This window comes from Chiroxiphia lanceolata, chromosome 6 (assembly GCF_009829145.1).
Source record: "Chiroxiphia lanceolata isolate bChiLan1 chromosome 6, bChiLan1.pri, whole genome shotgun sequence".
Classification (NCBI taxonomy): Eukaryota; Metazoa; Chordata; class Aves; order Passeriformes; family Pipridae; genus Chiroxiphia; species Chiroxiphia lanceolata.
The window spans coordinates 30,714,743-30,741,132 of record NC_045642.1 but is presented as its reverse complement, the minus strand read 5'-3'; the positions used below and the strand labels follow the sequence as shown (position 1 = coordinate 30,741,132).

The 26,390-nt window shown below is 41.7% G+C and overlaps 1 protein-coding gene across 10 annotated transcripts in view; it reads left to right on the top strand.

The window, feature by feature from the left end:
* RAD51B (RAD51 paralog B) overlaps window positions 1-26,390 on the top strand; it is a 426,980-nt gene that overhangs the window by 309,976 nt on the left and 90,614 nt on the right. Inside the window, exon 12 of one of the 10 annotated variants that reach the window (XR_004357586.1) lies at window positions 8,813-8,932. The exons of 8 other annotated variants lie outside the window; for them this stretch is intronic. Coding sequence is in view for 1 of the 2 variants with exons in the window: in XM_032691027.1 (XP_032546918.1) it covers window positions 20,572-20,600 (29 nt within the window). In the remaining variant the exon portion in view is untranslated. Of the gene's footprint in view, window positions 1-8,812; window positions 8,933-20,571; window positions 20,607-26,390 lie in introns of those variants that run through there. One more of the 10 variants, XM_032691027.1, reaches the window with a different exon arrangement.

Here is a 26,390-nt window from a genome sequence, read left to right as displayed (position 1 = left end):
ACTACATTCTAGCCTTTTCTTTATTATTATTTCTGTAGATGTATCTCAAAGAAGTACATCTGCAGTTCTCTCTTTACCTAGTTTTAGATGTGTCAGCTTTCTCCTTGACCAAAACACCCACCTACCCTTAGAAACACTTATAGGCCTCTGTCTTTTTTCAGATACAGATGCCAAAAATATAAATACAAGAATCTTAATTCCTGGCTTCAGATTCAAGATCTCTCTCACTGTTCATACTGTGGTTTTAATTGATATGCCTTTTGCTTAAAAGTTAACCCCTTGCTATGGAGCTGCCTTGCTATGTATGTATTTGTCTCTTACTGCTAGTGCTTAGAGAATGGTAATTAATAACAAGTAATGGAAGGAGATTTAGAAACTTCTACTGAAGCTCAAAACGGCTCCAACAAGCATCATCCCCACCTGGCTTAGTGGTTTAGCTGTCAGTTATTAGAAATGAACACATTTCATACAGTTTTGAGTAGAATAAAAGCACTGGGCTGGTTTATTTGCACTGCTGATAAGCACTTGTAATCCTGCAAAATGTGCGGTGTAATACATGAGGAGCACCTGATGCAGTCTGCATAGACTTAACCCTTTTACGTTATACAGCAAAACTTAAAAGCTCAAAACTGGCTAGATTAAATTTCTTAAAAAGATGATGTAAATAATATGTGCAAGACCACATGCAGATTACTTTAACTTGGGAGACAGAAAAACTTTCTGCATTGGAAAATTTGGCATGGCACCACCAGACTCCTACTTGATTTCAGATGTAATATAGTAGCAGAAATAAGCTGTTTCCTTCTTTGGGAACACACTACTAGAAGGAGACAGAGTAGTTTAGCCAGCATGCCACAGCCAAATGTAGGATTTTCATGCAAGCCTATGTTTAGTTATTACAGCAAAGGGTTGCTGTAAATCCTCTTGATGCACTTAGCAACTGAATTCCCACTGGAAGAAAAGCACATCTTTGCCAATATAATACTCCTGTTGTTCACCACTTCACACTCTTTCTGTGACTGTGCTGCTCTGACAAGGCACAATGTCATTGCAAGTGGTCCTCTTAGCGTTTTACTCTTTCATCAATTCAGTGCTGCTGATAAAAAGTTGCTGAGTAGGTGACTTCCTTTTATTTACTGTGTATGTATACTTCTCTAGTAACAGCCAAGCAAGTATATGTTGTCCTCCCCAGGTGCCTCTGCACTGCTTTTGCAGGACTGTGAGGGCAAGAAAAAAGACTCAGTCCTTTCTTGGTACCTTGTCAGAGACTGCCCAGCAAGAGAGGCAGTGGTACTGGTGGGTGTGATGTGACTTTGGATCACTGGGACAGGCTGGACTGGTCATCTGGCCACTGGAGCCCAGCTCTGAAGAGAGCAGAGTGCAGTATTGTCAGTGCAGGCACTGGGTGCAGCTCAGCTGGCCTGGGTGGCATGGACTCACAACAGCCCCCACTGAAGTCTCCTGCATTTTCCCTTCTGGAAGTAGAGAGCTGAGTCTCACCTGGTGAGAACTGAAACATATATACAGTAGGAGAATGTGAGTTAAAGTTTAATGGCCCCCATCTTTTTGCATCTTTCAGTAGAAAGCAATACTATAAGGATTATGAAGTCAACCAGTGCAGCATCTTTTGTCAGTAATTGCATTTGTGTGCAAATTGCACACAGGAGGCATTATGGAAAATGAGGAATTTTTTTAAGGTTCTTAAGTATGTATTTACTAGAAGATAATGCATTGCTGATGTGAGCAGGTATTTCCCTGGTTTTGAACAAGGAATGCCATTGCAATTGTCAACATTTTGTTCACTAATGTAAAGAAGAGACAAGGTCTGTGCCCTAACGTTCAGAGAGCTTGACATTGCGCAAACATCTTTGATGTACATCCTCACTGCTGCCTGGTTTTGCTGTTACTGTTATTTTTAAGACGTAGTGCTCTTCTGATAGAGTCACCACAAAGTGGAGAGACAAGATCTGAACACAAGAATCCTGTGCTTGCTCCTTTAGACCATGCTGTTTTCCTTAGGAGAGTTTAATTCACTTCAGGATCCAGGAGAGCTATGAGCCAAGCTATGAGCCATTATCCACTAACAAAAATCTGCAATAATGGCAAATGGAGCATGTAAGCTGCCTTGCCAAGGAACTTGATACTCTCTTTTCTCAGAGGTCTCTGTGCTGAAGGTCTCCCCAGATCTCTCGGTGTTAAGTATGAAATCTCGTAGCTCTCCAGAGCCCATGAGTGACCCCCTGGCTAATGGCTTTTTGCCAGTCCTGTTTTGTATGGTTATATTGTTGGCTGACACTGCATTTTTACAGTTCAGTTTTGTTTCTCATAGTCTTAGAAGTGGCCATTTTTATTGTCAATAAATACATCTCTTTGCAGTATTCTCCTGGCAGCTTGATGCTCACAGACTATAGGGAGCTGTAAACAACACTGTTTATACTTTCTGCTGATACCAGAACATTAGCATATAAATAGGGGAGAGATTTAAACAGGCTAAAACAACTCCAGCCTGGCCTATTGGGAAGGGCGGACAAGCTGCTTTTCACTATCCTTGCAAAGGATGTCAACTTTTCTGTGGGACTATTGCAAGAATGAAGGGCTTAAAGAGATGGGAAGCTTTTATCTGACAAAAGAAAGGTCGATGAGCCTTAGAAATGCAGAAACGGACTGAATAACAGTCTGCCTGTTGGGATTTCCTTGTAAGCCCTGTTGGCGTTAGTGTAGGCATGTGAAGGGAGGGAAATTGCTTAAAATCACCTCAGAGCTGTTGGGTAAGACCTTCCTTTAAACGAGAACTTGCAGCAAAGTCTTAAAAATATGATAATAGCACCTGGAATGAGCATATCACTTTAGAAAAAGTTGTTTCGTTTACCTAAAGAAACACATCATGTGACCTTTAGCATTTTTTAGCTGCACAGTGTTTTAGGAACATGGTACAGCCAAATACTAAATCAAATAACCTCCCATATCTTATCTATCTATTCAATTACTAAAATTCCAGTCACCTTTGGCACCCGTGAGAGATAGGTATGAATGCTGCAGTTACTGTCAAATAGTTTGAATCCTTTTTTCATGCAGCTGAAGTTTGATTTTATTTTTTGTAGTAGAATATGTAAAGCAGCATTGACAGAAACATAGATACAAGGGAGAAAAGAGGTTCTTGGTTAACAGTCCATTGGAAACCAGAGGCCAAAACACGGAGAAAGAAAAAACAGAGATGATGATTCCAGGTGAGAAAGAGATACTATGGGATTGTGAAGAAAGCTGTCACATGAAGAGTGTAGCTGAAACTGTGAAACAGAACTTAACTGTGTTGGGATTTGTCGTGGGCTTTGCAGATGTGCCTTAGTGGCACACAGACCTTTGAAGATACTTCATTTCAGGGCTGGAGAACTTTGTGTGGAGCAGTCACTTGCCCCATTCTCCTTCCCTCTTCTGGAAGGGGGAATGTTTGCTCTTCAGAAGCAATGAAATTTCTGTAGTTGTTTTGTACCATCACCTTTCTGCTGTCTCTAGGAAAAAAAAGTTGTTTCAAAGTTACATTCCCAAAGAAGAAATGCTGTGATTTGCACAGTTCTTACTACACAGAAGTTGCTGCAGGAGTGTCCCACGTAAGCCACCATAAATGTGGCAGTGAGAGGGGCATATGAAAGTGGAGGAGATTGAAACCAGACTGACTTTTACCCTAGGCTTCTTCTAGAGCTCTTCATTTGCCACATCTGCATTTGGTCTTCCCAGTGCCCTGACTCATAGGCCAAAACAAAGCTCAAGTCCTGGAGTAACTAGCAGCGGTGGTAAAACACAAGTCAAAAGCCACTTTCCAAAAACAACTGCAGTGTTCATGCCTGTGGTCAGGTGCTAGTGTAAGCAGGAGGCAAACCTGCTGGCTTTAGCACAGCATACATTGCAGTGATTGAAGTTTAGTATCTCACTTTTGTCAGGCAAAGGTGAGATGAAAAAGACAGCTAGTTCTTGTTCAAATAGTAACCTTAATACTACTAGGAGTAAAACTGTGCTTTGTCTTGGGGTTGGGATTCCAGTCCCATGGGTTTTATCAGTCTTTAGTGAGTATGGCCCTGGAAAAATGCTCTTAATCTTGTGAAAGTTCTGGATCTCTGTTGGGAAGGAGATGGCTAGAGCACCACTGTCCTGGTGACTTGAGGGAAAGGTTAATAAAGTACCAAGGGTCCTGTCTTCAAGGTAGATTTGTCAGCCAAAGACATAGCAGAGGAGAGGAGCTAGAAAGTGCATATACAACTCTCTAAGTTAATTTGTTTAAAGGATGTTGTGCCCAAGTGGCAGAGGAAGAATTCTGTTAAAACCTGGTAAATATGGAAGCTAAGCTGAGATGCTCTTTTCTAGTGTGGATCTCTAGCACTGGAACAAGAGTGGAAATGAAACAGGGGTTGTGACAGTGGGACTAAGAGAGCTGCTTGGCCATGCAGTCCTTATGCTGGATTTAAACATGCTCTGTATCAGAGTCACCATTCTTTTTTTCTTGTGCCCAAAGATCAAGAAGCAGAGGTAAACAAACCAGAGCAACACTAGCCATTAAAAGCCCAAGATGGAGAGATGATATCTGGAGCTGAGCTATATTAAATGTTCTCTCCTTCTTCATACACTCAGTTTATGTTATATGCAACAAGGTCAACTGGAAGTTTTCCCTTCCTCAGTCTGATTGCTGCTTGTAACCTCGGCAGGTCCCATTTGGTCTCCCTCAAAAAAAAAAAAAAATTGATAGGCCCTGTTGTATATACTCCTCTCACCAGAGGGCAATGAAGTCAAGCCTGTTAGTATAGGACCGTCCAGCATCGCATAAGCGATGCTCCCTGTGTTCTGAAACCCAAAGAGCACCACCTGACTTGGCAACAGTATTTGAATAGAAAGGTGGCACTGGGTCAGGGTGACTCCAACACAACAGGTGGCACACAGATAAGCAGGCTGCCCCAATTGTCCCAAACCAGCATGGGATACCAGTGGGAGGACTTGGCAACAGTCACTGCAGGAATAACTGGCATTCACACCTAGTTTGCGGCAGATAAACTTATCTGCATCTCAGTAAATTGGCTTCCAAAGTGGCTTTAATAGCCTGCATTAATAAGCCAGATGCATTGCAAAAACAACGGGGTTTGGATGCAAGACACTTCCATTTCAAGCAATTGAATTCCACCTGCAGCACAGTTCAAGTGCAGAAAAGCTGTGAGGGACAGAAGGCCTGCAGGAAGCCAAATGGGAAGAGAGTTGAGCATGAGCTGCTGCTTGTCCTTGGAGGATTTTAAAGAGACCTGATGTAAACTGACTGAATCAAAATTGAATGGAAGAGGCTAACCAATGCAAAGAACTGCATTTGTAATGTCTTCATTTTTCTGTTACTTTTCTGTATTCTCTCTAGAGGGCTGCTTTGCATCTCACAGCAGTAAGCAGCTCGGCCAAAGACAGTCATTTTATATTCCAGTCTGACCCAGTATTTTGCAGAGTGCCAAACAACTACAGTGTGGATGCCTCAACCCTCCCCCCAGCCCAAACACACAGAGGAGCATCTATGCAAAGCCTTACAAAGCCTTTCAAATGTCCTGCAAGTGGGACAAAGATAGGAGGAAATGAGATCGCTTCTCAGATTTCAAGAGTCCATTTAAAAATTATACTGTGTGGGTGAACTGGTGTTCTCACCAGCAGGCTTTGGGAAATGAAACTTTTGCTTTTGTGTATTAGCTTGACTTTGATGCAGGAGGCCCGTCACAACTACTATTTAACATCTGACTCTAGGAGGAGAGCATGAGTGGAGGGTGTTTCAGGGGAGAGTGACTTTCTGTGAAGCTTTGTGGCCAGGTTGCAGCTAAATCTGAGTCTGTACAAACTGGTGGTCTTATTTCTGATCATAGCAGGCTGAGAGCAGGACAGGCTATGGAGGATCAGCTCCCACTCCCTCCAGGAGCAGCTGAGCGGTGTGTCGCCTTACAGCTCTTACTCATACCTGTGCTGTGGTGAAGGATTTCAGCCTCCAAAGCTATTGATCCATCACCATGCACGAGCACAGAAAGTGTATTTTCTGCAAAAACATGACCTGGGAAGATGGTGACTTGGCCAGGCCAAGCTGGGGTGCACCCGCTGTGCCTTCCCTACTTGCCACTTGATAAATACCCCGCTCCTTCCCCCACCCTCCTGCCCATTTTCCACAGCCAAGAGCAGACACAAGGGGACCCTTTCATCTTGGCACATCCCCTTGCTGATTAATGTGATGCAATGTTCCCACAACACCACCACTATGCTGGCCATGTAATTAGGTGGGAGATAATGAATGCTTCAGAGACTATTCAGGCAGCAGTGCCCACCTCCCCGCTGAACAAACTCCTTTCTCAGCAGTGAAGCCAAGTGGAAGGAGCGGCAGCAGAATTGCCATTGGTGCTGAGCTTAATTGTGCAGGAACGGGGGGCTCTTGCAGCAGAAAATAGAGTAAGGGCCAGTGTGGGAGAGATGGGGAAGTGGGTCTACTCTGGTATCTTGGGGCCAAACTTTTTTTTGTGTCTTTTCATGTGTTTGACCTTGTGGCAGGAGAAGCCTTAAATGTGCCCATCTCTGGTTTTGTATGTGTGTGCCTTTTTTGTTTCAAATCATTAGGGAAAGCCATCATTTAATAAGCATAAGAGTCTGTCTTCTCAGTAACCCAGAGGCAAAGATGCTGGTGCTACTTAGTGGCCTTTGAAATGTGGGAAACACACTGGGAACACAATAGGCTTATTCTCTTTTAGGGGGCTTTACAGTTAAGCTGCCATTGTCTGGCTAACATTAGCAAGAAAGATATTCCCCTTTCTCCCCGACCTCTATGTAGACTCTGAGAAAACAACCAATTGGTTTAAAATGCACTATCCAAATGCCTTCAGATCATGTGAGAATAAAGCCAGCAAGGAGCTGAAAGTCTGTCTCATCAGCTGGAAGCCAATGAATCTACTGTCAAAGGTCTTAGCAGAAATTAAGTCCTCTGCTCAAATTGCTTTCTGCACTTTTTTATTATTTGTTTGTTGATGCAAAATCTTTTTAGAACTCATACCTGACCATACTACCTACTAAATGTAAGCAATGCAACCTGCTGTAAGCAACTGGTAAAACTCATCATAAACTGACTTCAGGAGTTATAAAAATAGATGAGTAACTGAAGTTTTGCGCTCAATGCAAATATGCAGAAAGCTTTTGGTGATAGTGAGGAAGGAGGGAAGCTCAGTTAGTGTGTGGATTAGGTTAATTTCTGAGCAAAAGGTCACTGGAGGGTGGAGTACCTCGGAAAGAGCAACTTACAAGTTATAAAATAGAATGGTTCATATGTACACTCACATTTAAGCCTGCTTCACTCCAACAAGCTCTAAAGCCATAATGTGCCCTTTTGTAAATAAGTACATTCCCAGGCAGACCCACTGATCACCCTACTGAATTAAGTGACAGGGTCTTTTGTGCATCCCTTCTTGAATGACAGATGGGTACGAGTTATATTCTATTGCTTAAACCCATTTTCTAATCAAGTTTTTATATAATGTACTGCATGTCATTGCTGCACATTTTAACTCTGCATAAGATGATACACAGAAAATTCTTAAGCTTTCCTAGTATCTGCAGTGTCAAGAAAACAGATTTCACTGAGAATCTTCTTATGTTGCAAAGCAAGAGTTGTGACAGAAAAGGAAAATTCTGGCAGGGAGAACAGCTTTTACAAAAGAAAATCAGTTCCACTGACCTCTTTACAGAGCTGCCCAGTGGTGTGCATAGTCATGTGCCTCCATGTCATACAAACACACTGCACTCATTTATGCCATGCTGTTGTGTCCCGAAGCAAATGCACATAGTCTTGCTGTAACCCTTGAATCATGTGTCATTTATTTCTCCTCCCTCTGTCACATGCACAAACACAGCCTACAGCCTCTATGTATGAAACAGAGAAGGGAAACAGATGACACGTGATGTGAGCATTACAGTGCTTCTACAATTGGTGGTCATAATTTTATTGGTGTCAGAGACTCGATGGTTAAGAGGCAAAAGAATTGATAGTACATCTAAGGAGCCCAGTTGTTAGTGCTCAGAACTGGGAAAGAACTCTGTACTGAAAGGAGATTCAAATATTTTCCTTCTGCCTACACTATACATGGAATGCTCTAGCAAGAACTTAGGTTAGTGCTTATCTCAGTAGCATGATGTCCTCCAGAGGAACATAAAGACTGTTTCAGCGTTGAGTCTGATTTGTAACCTGTACTTATATTGATGAGTGCCATTCCTGTAAACCAATCAGGCTGAGGTAAAGGTATTTGATTATCTCACTGACAACTTGAGGAAACATTCTGTAGCAGTGAACATGTTCAACATGTTTCAGTAGAAATGAGAACAAGCACAACTTGTGCAGGATCTATGATACCAGCTTACTCTCCTAAAGTAGGGTGTCTCCTTGTGATCTCTTTTTTCCCTCTGACTGAGATAGCAAAGCAAATTGCATCAAGCTCCAGCATACACTGCACATCTGGCAGTGGATTTTCCAGTACAAAAGCCATTCAGTCACCAAGAGTTCAGTGACGTGACCTTTCTCAGAGCAACCCACAAAGAGGTTGGCACTTCTAGAATTATGTGATTTTGACAACATGTGGAGTTCAATTGTCTCCGATAAAACAGATGTTTTACTTCTGCTGATCGCAAATTTCTCCCCATGTTCACCATTCTAATTTCTTTTTCAAGTTGTGTTCAGCCAAGAAATGAACATAAATTTGCTTGGAAACTGTTCCAAAGAATCTGCCATCTGAACTTCAGAATGATTTGCTGCTTTACTTGCCCTTGACAGGCTCTGAAACCCCTCCAGGTCTCTAGTTGGGATAGAATTTCTTTTGCATTTTTTCTCTTGGCACAAGTGGTGTGAGGACCATCCCAGTGAAACCCTGATATTGTAGTAGCAAGGAACAAGGTAAGGGAAGAATCTGTCTGTGTTTCCCTTGCTGCTATTATAACAAGGAAAGAGTAATGCAGACACCTATGCTCTGAAATTATGTTAAACCTGGACCATATTTTGGTCTCTTATGCCTGTTGCAAAATAAATCAAAGGATAAGTTAGGTAAGAATAATGATGCTGGGTAGCACCAAGATCGCAGAGCCTTTGCTGAACTGCTGCAGCTTGTGTAGACTGATAGGTTCCTGCAGACAGTATATGGTGTGTTAAGAAATCAATAGCCTAACAGTTCATATTCACTTTTCATTTGACGTGCATTTTACTTTTTTACTAAGAGTAAAAGGCTAAAAGAAGCTCTGTTCTGGCACAGCATAAGGGGCTGACCAACTGTTTCTGGACTGTTTCAGAGTTGAGGAACATTAAGACACACAAGAAATGGAACCAGGAGAAGGAGGCATGATCAAAATACTTCTCCAGCAAACCTCAGCAGCTAGGACAGTGTTTCCACACAGCTCTCAGCAGGTGTGGGAACATTTGCCACTTGTGCCAGGCATACAGTCCCAGAGTGCTGTGGCTGTAGGATGACAATTTTGCTGGGAAATAGAAGAGAGAAAGGGGAGCAGCAGGAAGCCTGGCATGGTGCTGAGCTCAGTCCTGACTCTACACACCGATTCTGGCATCAGTATAGTCCTCTTCCTCTGTGCTTTCTGTCCTCCCATGCCCAGCACAATACTAGCCACATGTGAAACTCTTGCTGACTCACACCCGTTGCCCAGAACAGTCTTGGCTTTACCTGTGTTTAGTTCTCTGTGCAGCACTGCATGGTCATATTCTTGTACAAAATCCTCTCTCCTAAGTGTTGCTGTTTGTCACTGTCCTAGCTTTACACGAAGGCCCATTCCCCTGCTGAGAAATGTGTTTCTACGAGTACTAAGTACTTCCTACTACTACTTCTTCCTCCTACTATCTTGTTCCCAGAATTAAACTTCCCCACTTTACAAACAAACTGGAGTACCCTGGACCAAAAAGAAGGCTGTTGGAAAACAGCACAATGGCTTTAAATAAGCAACTGAGTAAGCAGCTGTAGGGGAGGGAACAAAAGAGGGGCAAAAGCAAGTGTATAGCCAGCTTCTGCACTTGCCAGCCACAACAGGCACCTGTTTTGGCAGTGCTCAGAGCTCAGTAGTAAGGGGACGCTAAAGAGTTAAAAAGATTTTCAGTGAAAGCAGGCTTATGCGAGAAGGGGAGAAAGAGGAGGAGCAATCTTGTGCACAGACTTTCCAGAGCCTCCAGAGATCAGTAAACCCAGGGAATCACAGGCCTATGCATAGGATGCCTTTTTTTTTTTCCTTTTCTCTTAGGTGTTTTAATTTAGGTGGTTGGGATCTAAATATATAATGATTTATCCTAAAATTGATGTATGGTAACAGGGTATAACTTGTCATAACAATCAGAACTGCAACAAATGACCAAAATTCAACCATCAGATTCAGCCTAAAATTCAGCCTGATACTAAGAGAATCTTAAAGTCATATTCAGTGGCAAGCAGTTATTTACTGTGAGTCACCAAAATATTTGAGATCTGACAAGGGACCAAAATAACTCAGGTATTCACCTATATGTTTTACACTTACATCTTACTGGGCCCTGGTAGCCAGCCTTTTGGTGGTTTAATTTCATCTCATTACCCAAAGATAAGCCCCTGTGCATTTATTTTGTTACTGAAATGCTGGCTCTATTGGAATATCAGCTCTGTAGGGGTTGCCAGGACATATAAAAAAGAACAGCCATAAACTATGTTCATTATTATTGCAGTGCAATGCCAGATCTAGTACTGCTTTCAAAAAAACAGATGAGGGAGAATAGAACTTCACATGTCCCTGACCTGTCCAGAGGGACAAAACAGAGAGCTTTTATTTTATTTGTTTCTACAGTGACTCACTCTGTAGTAACTGGGTTAAAGTCCACTTAGAAACGAATAGAACAAAAGGCCTCCTGTTAGTGCTGGATATTTTCCCTCTTCAGATATCACCAGAAGGATTTATAAAAAGAAAAAAGAAAAAAAGGCCTCTAACAGAACGCAGGAAACCACAAGCTTATGGGAATGTAGCAGCACTTTGGAAAGGAAAACACTGCCTCAGACTTTCATCTGCAGGGATGGGGTTTTTTTCCCCCCATTTTTTCCTTACCTTCTTTTCATCTCCTTGCAGCTAGAAGCATTTGCCAGGTCAACACATAGCCTGGAGAAAAGGCTGGTGAGGAGAGCAGTTAAGTTGCAGGGGGTCATTGCCAGATCCCAGACAGAGAGGGAAAAAATTGTCTTGTGCAGATCACTGTAGTCTGCAAGGGGGCTCCAACACAGAGGGAGAGAGCTTTGATGCAGCTGTGGCTTGCAATAGTTGCTTGCCAGACTGAGGGTCTTAACAGGGTCAGAACCCTGGATCCTACAAGCTGTACTACAACGGGGAAAAAAAAGGGCTTTTTCCTAATTTTCATTTGGTATGTCTGGTCTTTCTTTTTTTTTTTTTTAAAGTAGCCTAATGACATCTAAGTAACAAATTTAAGATATAAAAACTATCTGAAATGCTTTCTGCCTTCCATTCTAAGTATTGTCATGGCATGCCTATGTTTTCGTTATAAAGAAAACATTTTCCAGCAGACATTCACTGAATTTCATTAATTTTCACTTTAACTTTTTCCTAAGAAACGTGAAGTGACAATAACACAGAAAGCATGTTGAAATTTTATGTTGGATATAAGAATGAGCATTTTATCAAATTTTCCAAAACTTCCCAATCTCTGCAGCTCCCAAATCTGAGGAAAATTGCAGTTGTCTAAAATTAAAAGGGAAATTGAAGTTAAATGTCATTTCTTACCTATAGCTTTAGCTATTATTGTGATCCTAGTTTGTACAAAAGACTGTGTTAATTTTTGTTAGGTGATCTTTATGTTGACCTAGATCAGGAAACAGCTTGGTGAATAGTGTAATGAGCAATGTGTTGGGTGTAAGGGAGGAATGGGAACACATAGCCAGAGCTGGACCACATAACCCAACTGTTAGTTTAATTTAGACTGCTGCAGAACCATAATCTTAAGTGGTAAGCTTTTGAGTGACTTGACCAAGACCGCACTGCACATAAGTAGTTACTTTATTTAGTTAGCTGACTGATTCCATGCTGAGTTAGAGAAGTTCGTCTGTTGTATTCATAGTAAATAGGTAAACAGAGTTGACCTTGCCATGCCTATTTCGCTGAAAACTGATGATGCTGTGCAGAAAATTCTGTCTTTAAAACAAATTTCCATCCTTAATACAATATGAATCCGTTGCTTGTAGTATTTGGTAACGTGTCATATATGGTGTCTCCTCCCTAGGCCACTTGGGCTGGTTTCCATATCAAATAGTTAAAAGAATCAAAAATCAAATTACTGGGTTTCACTCGTGTGAAGTAAGTAGTTGTAGATCTTAGTAGACAAATTATCTTCTGAAAAGCATCTAAATTTGGATTCTTTATCAGCATTTCCATTAAAATAAAAAATTTCTTTTTTCTTATATGAAGTCTCCTGCCTTAGCCTTCCCTAGGCTGAAGAATTTGAGCTCTCACAGCCTCTCTTATATGCCAGCCCCTAACCATTTTAGGGTCACTCTACTGGACTTCACTTCAGCTTACAAATGTCTTTCTTGCAGTGTATGCTGTAAGACTGGACACAATATAGCAGTCTTTGTTAATGAACACATGGTTAAAGGCTTTTGCCCTTAGTGTGATCACAGCTTGTCACAGTTTAAAGCATGTTTTCAAACCTTGTCCAGAGGTAGAAAATTAAGTCTGACTAGGCAGGATGTTTTAAAACACAGTTGGGACTACTGACACTGAAGAATTCCAGCATCTTACAACACATGCTAACACACACACTATTTAGCACTCAGAGTAGATAAGAAGGATGACTCTTCCTACCTGCATAGTTTTAAGTCCAAATCTTTGGAGTTGGCTGTTTTCAGACATAATTTAAATTTAACAGTTAAATTTAGCATCATCCCAGTAAACAGATGTTCTAACACAAAACCATATTCTACTGTATCTGTGCTGACTTGGAGCATGTTTGGTAGTTTGCAGTTTATGATGCACTTTGATCTCATCCTTATGCGTCAGCTGTCCAAATGGAAATGGAAACATGCTGCTGGTTCATAAGGGAGAAGGCTCGCACCGCTCTGGCTAACAGGGGTTAACTGCAGCAGTCAGTCTCTGCCGTGTCAATGTAAAGGCCTTGCATTGCAACATACAAAAAGGCACATTCATTGCTTTTTAAGGTCCAAGTCATGCTTGATAACCAGCACTGCCAATACCAATGTTCACAGAGAACAGGGAATGGAGAATATTCCCTGAAATTTTTTTAAGGTTCAGAGCTTCTAACTTCACCTTCCTGAGCCGAAAGAGAAGCTTTTTTTCCTCCACACCATCTGGTATTGCTCTCTGGAAAACTTCAGCTTGGCCTACGCCCTCCTCAGTCCCTGAACTTTGTAATTTTTCAGCTGCCAGAAGCACTAACTGCCCAGTTTTATGTAACTCCAAATATCTGCAGTGGAGCTGGAGAATACACACATGGAGGAAGTTCTGTGGCTTTTAAGCTATGCCCAGAAGTTTGCCTTATTTTTTTTTGGTGGGAGGGGGAAGAACAGGAATGCAGTAGGGGTATACACAGGACTTTTCGAAACAGAACGGAAATTCTGTCTGCTGTGAGGGTAGGTGTAGGTTTGCCTTTGAAATTCCCCTTTTTTGAAAGAGGCCTGAAACACATTTCAGGGGAGGGATTTGCTATTATATTTGATAAGTGTAAATACATCAGTAATAATTTTTAGAGGTTTTCAGTTCTTCGTGTTTGTTGCGTATTGCTGAGAGCCAAATCTAACTTGTAACAGCTATTGTCAAAGTCTGTATAGCCAAAAAGGACCATTAGTTTTCCCTAGCTCCAGCTAACAGCTTTGCAGATGATTATGCAGTGCCTGAGTTTCTGCAGCCAAGCAAAGTAAATGGGCATGCACCTTTTGTGGCACTTGAAGCTTTATATGCCAGTACCACAGAAAAAATGGCAAACATGCAGACAAGTTAGGCAGGGCAAAGGAGGCTGCATTTAGAGGACCTGTAACCCCCTTTTCCCACATTCCCTTTTGAATTGTTTGCAAACGCCAAGTCAATTTTTGTGTTTGCCATTTCAAAATTAATATTTTGGGGGGGGGGGGTGTGCTGTGTGTGTGAAAGAGAGCAAACTGGAGGAATGAGGCTTTAGCACTGTAGTAACAAAACAGCAAGCAGCCTATCAAGCCAAGGACAACCCTGCAATAAACTAACTATCCAGACCTGTAATCGCAAGTGACTTAGCAATAACAAATCAGTGCATGCCTATGGGTGTGGGAGAGAGATGAGCAGAAATGAAAGAGATACGTTCCCAGAAGAGTAGAGAAAGCGAGCAGAAAAACTAACGTGTGGAGGAGGTAAACAGGAGAAGCATGTACTTTGATTGTGTTGTTTGTGCATGTACATCCTAAACAGCTGAAGTTAGAGCTTTCTTCCCGTTGCCTACAATATGTGGAATTTCATGCATCTGCTAGATGTTGAAACAGGAGCAAAAACCAGCATCAGTTCCTCTTGGTACAAAATTAAAGCTACATGAAAACAGCAAACTGTTAATAAACACATCTGAGTCAGAGTTATTATCTGCAGGCCCGTTGTGGCAGTGGTCTGTAGCCAGAGGAGCCAGAGGCAGAAGCCACTGCAGTCATAGGGGGATGAAACTAAATCAATAAAAAAATGGAAGCTTACAGAAGTAAGCTGTCAGTAAGGTTAGTTTTAAAGGGATGTGATTAAAGATAAATATCAAACTGTGCATAGCAGAGCTATGTTAATGAATTGCAAGTCTTTCCAGTGACAGAATCAGAGTCCTTACTAAAGCAAAATTTTAGATGTGGAGGTATGATTCTCTTGCCATATAACTGAAAGGTTATCTCATAGTCTTCTCACAGGTTGCAAGACTGTCTTCTTAAACGTTAATAAATTGGAGCTTTTAGTTAGGACTGCTGTGTCTCTCAGGGACAAGGAGTGGCTGAAACATCAAGCGAAGAGTGGACATGCTTACAAAACAGTGATTCATGACTGTGTGTATCTTCTGTCCATGGGAGAGACAAATATGTCAGTGCAAACAGAACTGCTGCTTCACAGTCCTTAGTGAGCTTTTTTTTTGTGACTCCTCTGGGACTGTGTTGATACACAGCCTGTGTGCTGGAGGCTGAATTGGTTCCCGAGTGCACTTAGTATTTAAAGACATTAATAATTTAGGGCTGTCTGCCACAGCTTCATTTGATGTGATTGGAGCTTCTGACCTCTCCAGGCTCTAATTCCCAAAAAGCGAGGGACTGGAGAGCACAAGGGACAAGGCACAGAGAGCGCCCAGCTGTGGAACACCCTACATGTCAGGGTATGACCATGAACTCTAGGGAGAGCCTTCCGAAGGGACTGAGATTAGTGTTTGGCAAGCACAGGAGTTATTTTATTGAAGTTCCACTTTTTTATCAAATGTCTTCACCATGTTGCTATTGTGGAGCCAGAGAGGTTAGTGGTCAGAACAAACAATGTTGGTACTGCAGCAGTCCTGCTTTCTTCAAATGTCTTCTCGTGGCTTTTAAGGGGCTTGATGAGTTGTTGGGTCTCTGCCATGTAAACAGAGCCCCTTACTTAGTGCTGTTTGGTGTGTCCTTAGCCAGTGCCAGGCTCAGAGGGCAATAGAGCAGACTCAGGAGGCTCTAATGGAGATAATGACAATGCTGGAGTTTACAGCAAAGGTCAGGGACAAGAGATCAGCCCGTCTTTGGGGGAGGCCATAAATGGCTGTCAAGTTCAGATTAGGGGAAGGAGCAAATGCATGTATCTGTTTTTTTCTTTTCTTCCAGGGCTGACTTGGGAGGCTGAGTGACTGAAGCCACCATACACTGAACGTTACACATTACAGCTGATCAAAGCTGTCCAGAGACTTTGGTTGTGTGGAAATGGGAAGTGGTGCCCTGTTGTGTTGTCACATTAAAGGATTTTTTCTCTTGAGTCAAATTTGAGCAGTGCATTGGCATAGGACTCTTTCCCTTTCCACCCTGCCCATTCCAGCTGGCTCAGGGCTCTAGAGTTTGGCAGATATATTTTGGGCTGGGTACATATCAGCAGTGTCCTCCCTCTCTTGAAATTCTTAGTTTTACTTGGACTGCTGTTGAAAGAGTGGAGTTATTTGTGCAGAGGATGAGGAGAACTGAAAAGAAAGAGGAGGTCGAGAAGTACGGCTTAGAGCACACATCCAGAGCTACTCCATGGAGGGTGAATGGAATGATAGAAATTACAAAGGTGGCAGGTTTATCTTGTGGTACTGCCAAGAGGCAGAGGTCCAGAGCCCTTGCCTCTCCCTGAAATTGCACAAGAGAGGTGAGCTCAGGATCCCTCTTACCCTCCAGTGTGGGATGGCTGTGTAAGAGGTGGGTCCTGGTGAGGCACATCATTACCCTATACCTTCAAGGCCAAAGTTTCCCAGTGTCCCCTGTGGCCTGGGAAAGGTGCCTGCACAGTGGAGGGCAGTCTGTGCACCATTGCGGCCTACACCCAAATGCTCCCGGCTTTTACTATTGCCAAGTGGAGGAAGCCGAAGTCGGCTTTGCTTTATGGTGCAAGGACGCAGCTCAGAGGATGTGAATATATTTTTCAACACAGCAAACAGTCCCAGCATGTGAGGAAAGGGTAAAACACAGTGACCTCATTTCAACAAAAAACCTCATCCATCATGCAGAGAAGCAATTAAAAAGCATGGCAATGGAAATGCATGCCAGCAATGATCTTCAAATCCTAAGTCACCTGTGCCCAAAATAAGCCGTACCTGTGCCCATTCCAAGGAAAAGGTAGTGCTTCATGTTTTCCTCTTTCAATTTGTGCAGCCTCTGAGTTCTGGGCAGCCAACTTGCTTCTTTGGGCTTCCTTATAAGAGGCAAAGACTTAATTTCAGGAAAAAGGAGAATTTCTCTCTCTTTGGATGATAAAAATGATAAGGAAAAATCCCAGTGTGCTTGGCAGTATTGGGAATGAAGTTCTTGTGTCCCAGCTTTGCATCCTGGAAATTAGCACTCTTATAACCAGGATCTGTAATATCTTAAGTTGAAAGGTGATATTCCAAAACTGCAGGTAGCACATTCTTGTGAAATTTAGCAGTTGCTCTCGGAAAATTGTTTTGTAAATTTAATTTTTATTCCCTTTTCCTTACTTTTATTTGGTTTCTGTTTCTCTTTCTGCTAAAGATGAAGCAATGGATTCAGAACTCTAAGTTTTGGGACTGTCAGACATGTATTCAGATTTCTAATTTGATTCATGCAGCAAAATAATGGGTTAAATCAAAACACACACAAAATCAAACATTCCTGTGTTCTAAGAAAGTTTTGTTCCAGATCCAGATATCATACTGAAATTAAATTCTTGCTTCTACTACTAGCCAGAAACCATGGTGAGATAAATGAAATCAGATGGGGAAAAAAAGGAGGCTCAAATTCATAGCAGAAAAAATCTTAATGTAACAGTGTATCTTTGGCTTCTCTGTAAGGGAAGGAAAGAAAGGAATATTTCTGTCTACTCTGCTTTACAACTATCTACGTATGCTAACATTTTTTGTTTTGTTCTGAATGAGTTGACTTTTGCAGGAAACAGACTGTTGGCATGATCTGGTACAAGAAGCCTGTGTTATTGTCTGCCTGGCCTCTCCTACTGGGCAGATCAAACATGGCTCTCAGCTAAAATGCTTCCTGCCTTCACTGCCTCCGCTCTGTTACTAGCAATGATGAGCTTGTGTAGGAGCTGTTAGGAAGACCTCGAGTGTCACTGTGACCAAAGTTTCACGTATTCTGGAAAGCGGACTGTAATGTCAAGGTGATGACAAGGCCAAACAAAGAACCTGATGGAAGGAATAGGTGGCAGAGGAGAGGGAGAATGAACCTGCTAAGTGCTTATCCATAGCAACCTTATGTAATCACAGGCAGGAAAATTCAATTCCAGTTATTTGTGTTTAAGTGAAAAGGGAAGATAAAATCCAATGGCAGAGAGGAGAAAATACCACACATCAGACTAGAGTTGAAAGGAATATGTAGGTGATTCCTGTCTGAGGCCTTGGTTTGTGTATGGGGTGGTACAAACCACTCTGCCCCCCCCAGCACCTTCTCAGGGTCACAACAAACCTGAAGGAGTGCCCGAAGTGCCCCTTCAGCCTGAGTTGACATGCATGGTGGCCTTTATCCCTATTACAGGGACAGTAGTAGGTAAGACTCAAGACGCAGAGTCACACAGCAGGTCTGGTCACCTGTTGCGACTGTTGTACAGGGGTGTGACTCCATCAACAGCGGGAGATCTACTCTGACTTGTGACTGTGTGTGAAAGAGAAATTAAGCCAAGTAAGTCCATGGCAGAACGGAACACACAGTTCAGGACTTCCAATGGCCTGGTGCAACCTTGTGTTGTGGCTTTGCATTGTTTCTTTCATCTATATTGGAAAAAGTGCACACGTGCATTGCAGCAAGCGAAACCTTGACAGCATTCTCACTTCCCTTGCGCTGCCTCAGCTGGCACCTCCCCTCTCTATCTGGGCACAGATTCTCAATGCACAAGGAACCACAAGCGCATTGAGGCTGCACTGTTGCAAGCAGAACAACACAGTCACGTCAGCGGGGACAAAGTGCGGAGCCCTCTCCTCCCCCTGCTCCTGCTCCGGTTCCCAGGACAGATGCTGCCGTCAGCTGTCTGTTACTGCTGGTTACCATGAGGCTCGTCCCTGGGTCTCCCAAAGTGCATCTTAAGTTTCTGGCAGCAGAGCTTGGAGGACCCAGAAACAGACCTTCTGCCTGCTTTGGCAGCTCCATGTTGTGCCTGCCTAGTGCTGACCTTCCTTGCCCTCCAGCCTCTGGCCTTGCCGCCTGACCTTGTGGGATTATTCCTGCTGTGCCTTCTCGAGAAGGCCCTTCAGCTGCTGCTGTAGTGTCAAGGGTAACTATGAGAGGAAAGAAGAAAAAAACCCCCTTCGATGACTTGCTTTTGTGGTGGGCAGTAATCCATACCCTGGGCACACTGCTGAAGCGCCATTGGAAAAACACGTTATCCCTCTGTGTGCTGACTTCCCCTAGGCTGCTATCTTCCCCCCACATCACGCTCTCAGCTGCCCTTGTTTCCAGCCAAGAGGGCCCTTAAGATACCAATTCCTGCCCATTCTGCCCTATTTTCTAGTTTTGGTCTGAAGAACAATATTGGAGGTGGGATTTTTGCTGGAGTTTATCGTGACCCAATCTTCATCTGCTTGAAAGGCTGGCTGCCAGTAATGGGACAAGCTGCTTCCTTGGTTACTGCACCACAGGCCACGGGTGCTGGAAGGGGGAAGCAGGGGGGATTTTTTGTTTGTTTGTTTGCTTTTCCTTGAACCGTGAAGTTCTGAGCAGTGCTGAAGGCAGGATACAAGACCTGATGGACAGGATCTGGTTTTGCACACTCTCCCTCCCCTCTTGAGGAGTGGGGCTTGTGGCCCCAGCAGTCTTTTCAGGCCCTGCCAGCAGGGGAGTGAGAACTAGGCCCACGGATTGCATCAGGGCTCTTTTTTCTGATCATACTGGTTGGTTATAATGAGAAAATACTCCAAATTCCTAGTGAAAAATCCTTTCTTCCTTTCATTATTACTGAGCCAGACAAGTTAAGCTAGCACCGGAGCCCTGAATGGTGGCTGGCTAGTGGTGTACACAGTGGTGCCAGGGTGGGAGGCAGGGCTCCTGAATCCTCACCCCAGCATTACTCTGTGGTGTTTTGTATAAACCTCAAAAAAATAGCTAACTTGCTGTACATTCTGTCTGAACATATCTCGGCATGAAACAGGATCAGTGATACAATTCCAAATGTTGTTTAAAAGCTCAGTTAGCTAAATGAGTAAAAAAGACCTTGCAGTGAAAGATACTGAAATGCAAAGTGGTGGAACTGTCTCAGATTTCATTTCTGAGTAAAGCTGCTTTCAATTGCAGCAGCAAGTACCTTTAGAATGTGCTTATTGTTTTTTCAATTTTTTGTTCCTCATCTCTTGTAGAAATTTGACATGTGTTCTAGACAGTAGGTTGGATCCAAAACAGATAAAGACTTCAATTCAAGGTGTCTTGCCTCACCACTGAGGCATTTGCAGTGAGCTGTGACTGGAGGTAGTCAGCAACAGTTGGTTGTTCTGGAGAATGTACTGGTTAAATATTATTGGTGGACTGTGAAATGTAAATGAATTAATATTTAGGAAAAATTTTATGATTTTTCAGCTGCAACCCCAAGTATATGTTCACTGGTTAACAGACTTGTCACTGAGGCATGAAGATACTCTATCCAGTCCTCCCAGTCTCTGAACTGAGAAGATTTGTCTTCATTTATGTCTGAGTTGATTTATCTTTGCTTCTTTCTCAGGGGTTTTTCTTTTCCTTTTTTTTTTCTTTATGATTTGGATTTTTGCTTTAACTCCTGAGAACTGTGAGAAGCAGGTTTTCTTTCTTCTTAGGAGGAGGACACTAAATTTCCTACAGAATTGGTTTGATCAATATGAAATTAACAGGGAAACTAAAGTGCTCATTCTTACTATAGGTGCACTTCATCTATGGGGTTTTACTTAAAAGCAGAATGAAGAATAGAAGTTTGAGGATCCAGGATCTGTGTATGTACTATGTTGCCAGTCTCTGTCCTGTTATGTAGAGATAACCTTCAATTCCTTCGCTATATGTTTCTCATTTCCCCTTTTATTTTGTGTGTCAAATCACATGGTTTTCGGTTTTCTTTAGACTTCTTTAAATATTTTAAAAATATTAATTAAGCTCTTAGTAATCCTTCTAGATAAGTAAATGTCGTTTAACAAGAAAATCTTTTAAAGGTGGGAAATGTGAGGTACAGAATATTAAATAACTAAATTATTTAGTGAATTCAAACATATTTCAAAACTTCTAAGTACTTTTGCTTGTCAGCCTGTATTTTATACTTTAATATCAGAGAAACTTCTTTGCACATTCTTTAAATGAAAAATATTAACTATGTGATGGTGGGCAAGGAGCAGATAGTGAACATAGTCATTTTGGAGGAAATCCTTGGGAATTCCAAATACCCATCATATCTCCAGATGGCCCGAAGGCCAAGTTTTATATTGCAGTATTTCCATTGATTTTTGAAATCGTTTTGAGACATTTCCAGATGTTTTCATTGAAAAAGATGCTGCTAAAGGCTGAAGCCCGGATCACCACTCCTAAGATACAAGAGCTTCATGGAAAAAAGTCCTACCCTTCTTTCTTTTGGTGCTTATGTAGCCCCTATCAGCATAGTATCTGAGCATCCTGAATGCATTTACAAACAGGAATAACAATGACAAACCTCCGTCTCTCTTTTCCTTCCCAGCCTGTAAGTGGAATAGCTTGATTTGTTCAAAGGACTTTTTTCTTGTGGGTTCTAAATATTTAGGTGTGGTTTTGCACAGTTTATCTACTGTTCCATTACTCCACTACAAGGGGGGAAAAAATGCCATTTCCATTATTTGGTAGAACTCAAAAAGCCACAGTGTTACGTGTTCCCTCTAGTGAGTCCCGTGTAGAACTTAATCAATACCATTCCCAGAGCTGTGCATTCATGGCTTCATTGATGCACAATCAGGATTCGGTGTTGTGTAAGCCATGTATGATGTTAGAAGAAGGCTGCTCTATATGTTAGTTGCAGCCATTCTCAGGATGGGTGTGGAGTTTTAATATTTGCTTGTAGAATATGCTTGAGAAATCATTATATTCCCTTATTAATACTCTGTGAACTTGATAAAGTAACACTATGTTAAACAAAGGTCATTTTTCTCTGTTATCTCTTTCTTTCTGGCCTAAACGTAAAGCACACTGTTTAATAATCAGCTTGATTTTTCATTCAAATTTGTGCTTTCTCTTTTGAGATAAGAGTGGGTACAGCTCCATGTTTTCCACTTTAATTGTTGTTTAAAAAGCACTGTACAGGATTGAAAAGGAGTTTCCTGAAGACACTGAAATTTATGACCACTGTTAGCCCTTTTCCTCAGAATTCTGAAGATTCATCCCTTTCATATATCAAATTTCTTATATTTATCTCCCTGAAAAGATCTGAAGGCCTTAAACTGAGCAGGTAATCTGTATGGTCACTTGTGCTGGGGGAGGTGGCTTATTAAGTAAGCAAGATGCTACATAGCAAGTGAACTCAGAATTCTTCAAATCACCCCAAATGCAGTGCTTACTGAAATAAAGCTTGAGGGCATAAAGCTGCACATCACACCATGATCCCAGTCCTCAGAGTTGTACAGTTAGGTGTCCATGGCCTTGAACATTAGAATTGGACCATGTTCCTTAAAAGTCACAATGTAGATCAGCTTTTTTTGGCTGTCACAGTTGTTTGCATTTCCTGCATCAGGAAGGCATGCAGACCTTAATGTTCTCTGCCACTGTGACAGCAGTCTGTTCTTTTGACACAGCTTGATAATTGCTAACATGGCTAAAATTTCACCACTTCTGCCAGCATCACCTGTTTTTCTGTGGTTGACTAAGCAGCATGGTTTTTCTTTGGCTTTTATTTGAGCTGAGAACCTCAGATGGCTGGGACACAGTGTTATCTGTTTGTAAAGTGAAGGCAGTATGTAATTAGGTGTCATAAATGCTCTCCTGACATCCAAGGGTACTGTTTCTCACCCATTTATACATGTCTTATGGTATGGGAAAGATAACTGAGCCATGTGGGCCTCTGTGGTTGCAGAAGTGTGTCAGTGTATCATGACCCTTTGGGAGAAGAAGGAACATGAGATGAGTCTTGGTCTTTTACATTCATATGCAGCGAAGTGTTAAACTGACACAGCAGCATTTTTGATCATTACACCTAAAAACTGCTGAGAAATGCTATTATCTGAGTACTTCCTGACCCTTTCCTCATAGTACAAAATAAATTTCCATAATAGAAAATATTTCTCTTTCAGAAGTGTCATATTATTTCCAAACTAACAGTAGGAAAAAGTAATTAAGACACAGTTTCAGAAACAGGATACAGATACTTGTCTGAATGTATCACGTGCAGTAGGCTTTATGAAACATCTGACTTTCCCGTAAGAACCTCTACAATGTTTCCAGTTCCCTTATACCCTTAGAAATGTAACATTTTCTTCTGTTGTCCAAAGAAAGTTCCCATAGCTAATAATAGTTTTAAAAGTCTATCAGTGTTTAAGTGGAAACTTCAAAAAGTGCTTTTCTTTTGTAAGTTAGTTCTGCCAATATGGCAGTTTTCTGTCATTCTTTAGTGAAAATACTATTAGTTTGGAAACAGGGTATCTGCCACTTCTTTCCTCTGTCTGTGTGTTTATGGTATCTAATCATAAGCAATTTCTGGTTTGGGAAATGTTTCTCCTTCTTTACAAATTCAAGAACATACAAATATTCCAGGAAGAGTCTGCCTGCTCCTATGTGCAAAATGGAGTACTCCCATCGCTGTTCTCCTAAGTCTTTTACACCCATCTGTTCTGGGACCTATTTTGAAATCACTCTTACTATGGTAAGAATCTCTGAATAACTTATGGAGGCTTAGGTCAGTGGCTTACTTTGCCTTTATTCTGGCCTACTTCTCGCTTGTCTTGCACCAGCCTTATTTGCTATTGTGTTCGCTTTTCCACCATTTCAGTAACCTTCACCTTCTTTTACCTTCCTTTCTCTTTGTCTATCTGATTCCAGACACCAGCCCCAAACACTTCCTCTCTACCTACAAGGCAAACTCTGCTTTGTTATGTACTTGGAGTATGGGAGTACAAATCTCATGAATTATAATGCTACAATCCAAATATTGGTCAAGATGCTTTAGCTTTCATGTCTTGGTTATTTCCCTGGGTGGCTAAGCAGGAAAATAATTCCTGGTTAAATGTGGGCTTAATTAGATGTTGGTCTGTGAGCTACCAACATTAAAAATACAGGCAGCAATATGGGCGCAGAAGAGTTTAACCACAAACATCTCTTTTAGTGTCTCTCTTTTTCTTTTAACTTAATTAACAGAAGTTAATCTTCTAACTTTACAACTTAATAGCTCTACAGCTTAGACTTTACGAAAGACACCACAGCCGATCTTCTGAAAATGTAATTGTGTATTACTATAATTATGGCTAAGAAATTTGCTTTGTGCATTGGCATAACAGGAAAGTAAGAATACTTTGCCCTTACCAATCCCTTGGCACTAAAGCATTCAAACCCTGCAATTTAACCCTTGGTCCTGTACTCGATCTGTATGCCTCACATCCTACAAACGAGAGGTTCTTTTGCCTGAATGCATAGAGCATTGCCTGGTTACAGGCAACACATTGTAGCCATAGAAAGAAGAACTTCACCAAGAAGAGCACATACAATTATCCTCATTTTACAGTAGACACTATGTAATACAGTATATGGTAGAATGTGGCATTAGCCAAGCCAGGGGTTCCTGGCTCTCTTTTCCCTGGTCTAACAAGTGGGAGCTGTAATAGCAGTCTCTGCATCCTCCATTTGCAATATGGAGAGGCAATGGTAGTGGTCCTTTAAACAATCCTCTTTATACTCACTGCTTAAATCAAGGGAGATGCAGAAAACTGTAGCATGAGTAAGAAAAGGATTATTTTTCTAATTCTTTCATGCTTAATTACTTTTGCTATTCATCACAACATAAATAAGTGTACTTATACATCAACAACTAGTTGCCCACAGCACATGCTCAGCCTTTCATGACTGAAGTTGCATGTATGTACAAGACAGCAGAAGTGAAATGACTGTGAGTCTCTTCAGGACTTATAAATGAGGGAGGACTTAAAGGGTTAAGAAAAACCCTCTGCATATACCTGGTGTATAAAACTGTCATGTAATCAAATGAGAGGAATGCACTCCACTATGTACATTAGCAAACACTCTATGCAAGCTGGCTGGCAGAGGTTCAGGGTTTTCAGTGCTGCCTTGCACTACAAAGCCCTTCTTTGTACTCAGCTCTGTTTTAAATATCTGATGACTATTCCACACCATGTTAGTGCCAAATCCCCAGCCTCATTGCAAACTCTTTACAACGGCATATTGTGGGCAGATTGGATGGGGACGGCCTGGTAGAATGTGGGTATCTTCCCTTTCTTTGCTTCTCAGGCAAGTCCTCTCACCAACTCTGCCATCTCCCTGTAATTCCCATAGCCCCTTGTGCAGCCACCTGGATAGTGTTCAAAGCCAGAAGAAATCACTTGAGTATGCAGAAATTGAGCTTGGATCCTGACATGGCAACAGCACTCCGCAAGTGTGCATCAGGATGGGTGTAGCTGAAGTTCAGCCAAGGAAGAGCAAATGAATCAAAGAGTGTTCTTGTAACAAATATTTTTGTTGAAACTTGTTGTACCTATACTGTTGTTGGCTGGATCTTGCCTGAGCTTGCTAGCCAAGTGGTATTGGGCTTTGAAAAAAATTAGATGAAAGATTTCCTATGAACATGCACACAGAAAGGCAGGAAGTGGTGCTGATGACTCATGAGATGGTGATGTTCCTTCTTGATTTGGAATTAAAGTACTTCCCTGGAAGGATATTAACACAGCAGCATACAGCTCAGCCTCTGACATCAGATGAGATGTTAAGCCAGGGTCTCAAATCCTCATGCTTTTTAAGGATGCTTTTTCATAAGACTTTTACCAATATTTTAGTTAGTACGGTGGTGTCCTAGCTTTCTGTATAAAGTAGGAAAGGTAGTTTCTGTGGTATTGTCTTAACTGATACATTCTGTTCAAGAGATGCTTTTTCATTCTGGGAAAAAAGTGTTGCTTGAGTACATGAAGATGTACAATAAAAATATGCATCTTCTTCTTGGTCCTAAACCTACTAATTCTTTTCATGAAGAATACTTCTGTTTTTCTGGATTAACATAGAGTTAGTGTTGTTGCCTGCAATGCTTTGGGATTTCTGTGCACAGACACTGGGGTAGGAAACAAACAGTAAGCTTTTTGAGTTAAGAGGAGATTTTATACAATATCATTTAAGTGGTGCTGCCCACTTTTGGCAGCTAATGTAAGAAGAAGCTAAGCTACTCAGTTTCCCATTCTGTTTCTTGTTTCCCTTCCTGAAGCTCCTTGGCATCCAGTACTGGTGTTCTGGAAATTCAGCTGTGCAGTGGGTGGCTATAGTGCCTTCTAAAATAAACAAACCTATTTTAATTCAGATTTCTTTATTTCACATGCAAATATTTCATTGTAGACTCAGAAACCCTTTCTAAAGTAAAACCTGTCTATTAAGGGCCACTTGAAGGTATATTGTAAAACCTTTGTTTAATCATTTAAAATCCATGAAAACTAAAATCATTGAAAGCAAAGTTTACAGCACTGCAGAAGGCTTGCAAGGCTGTATTTGCCACTAAAGCAATTATATAATAGTATAATGAATTGC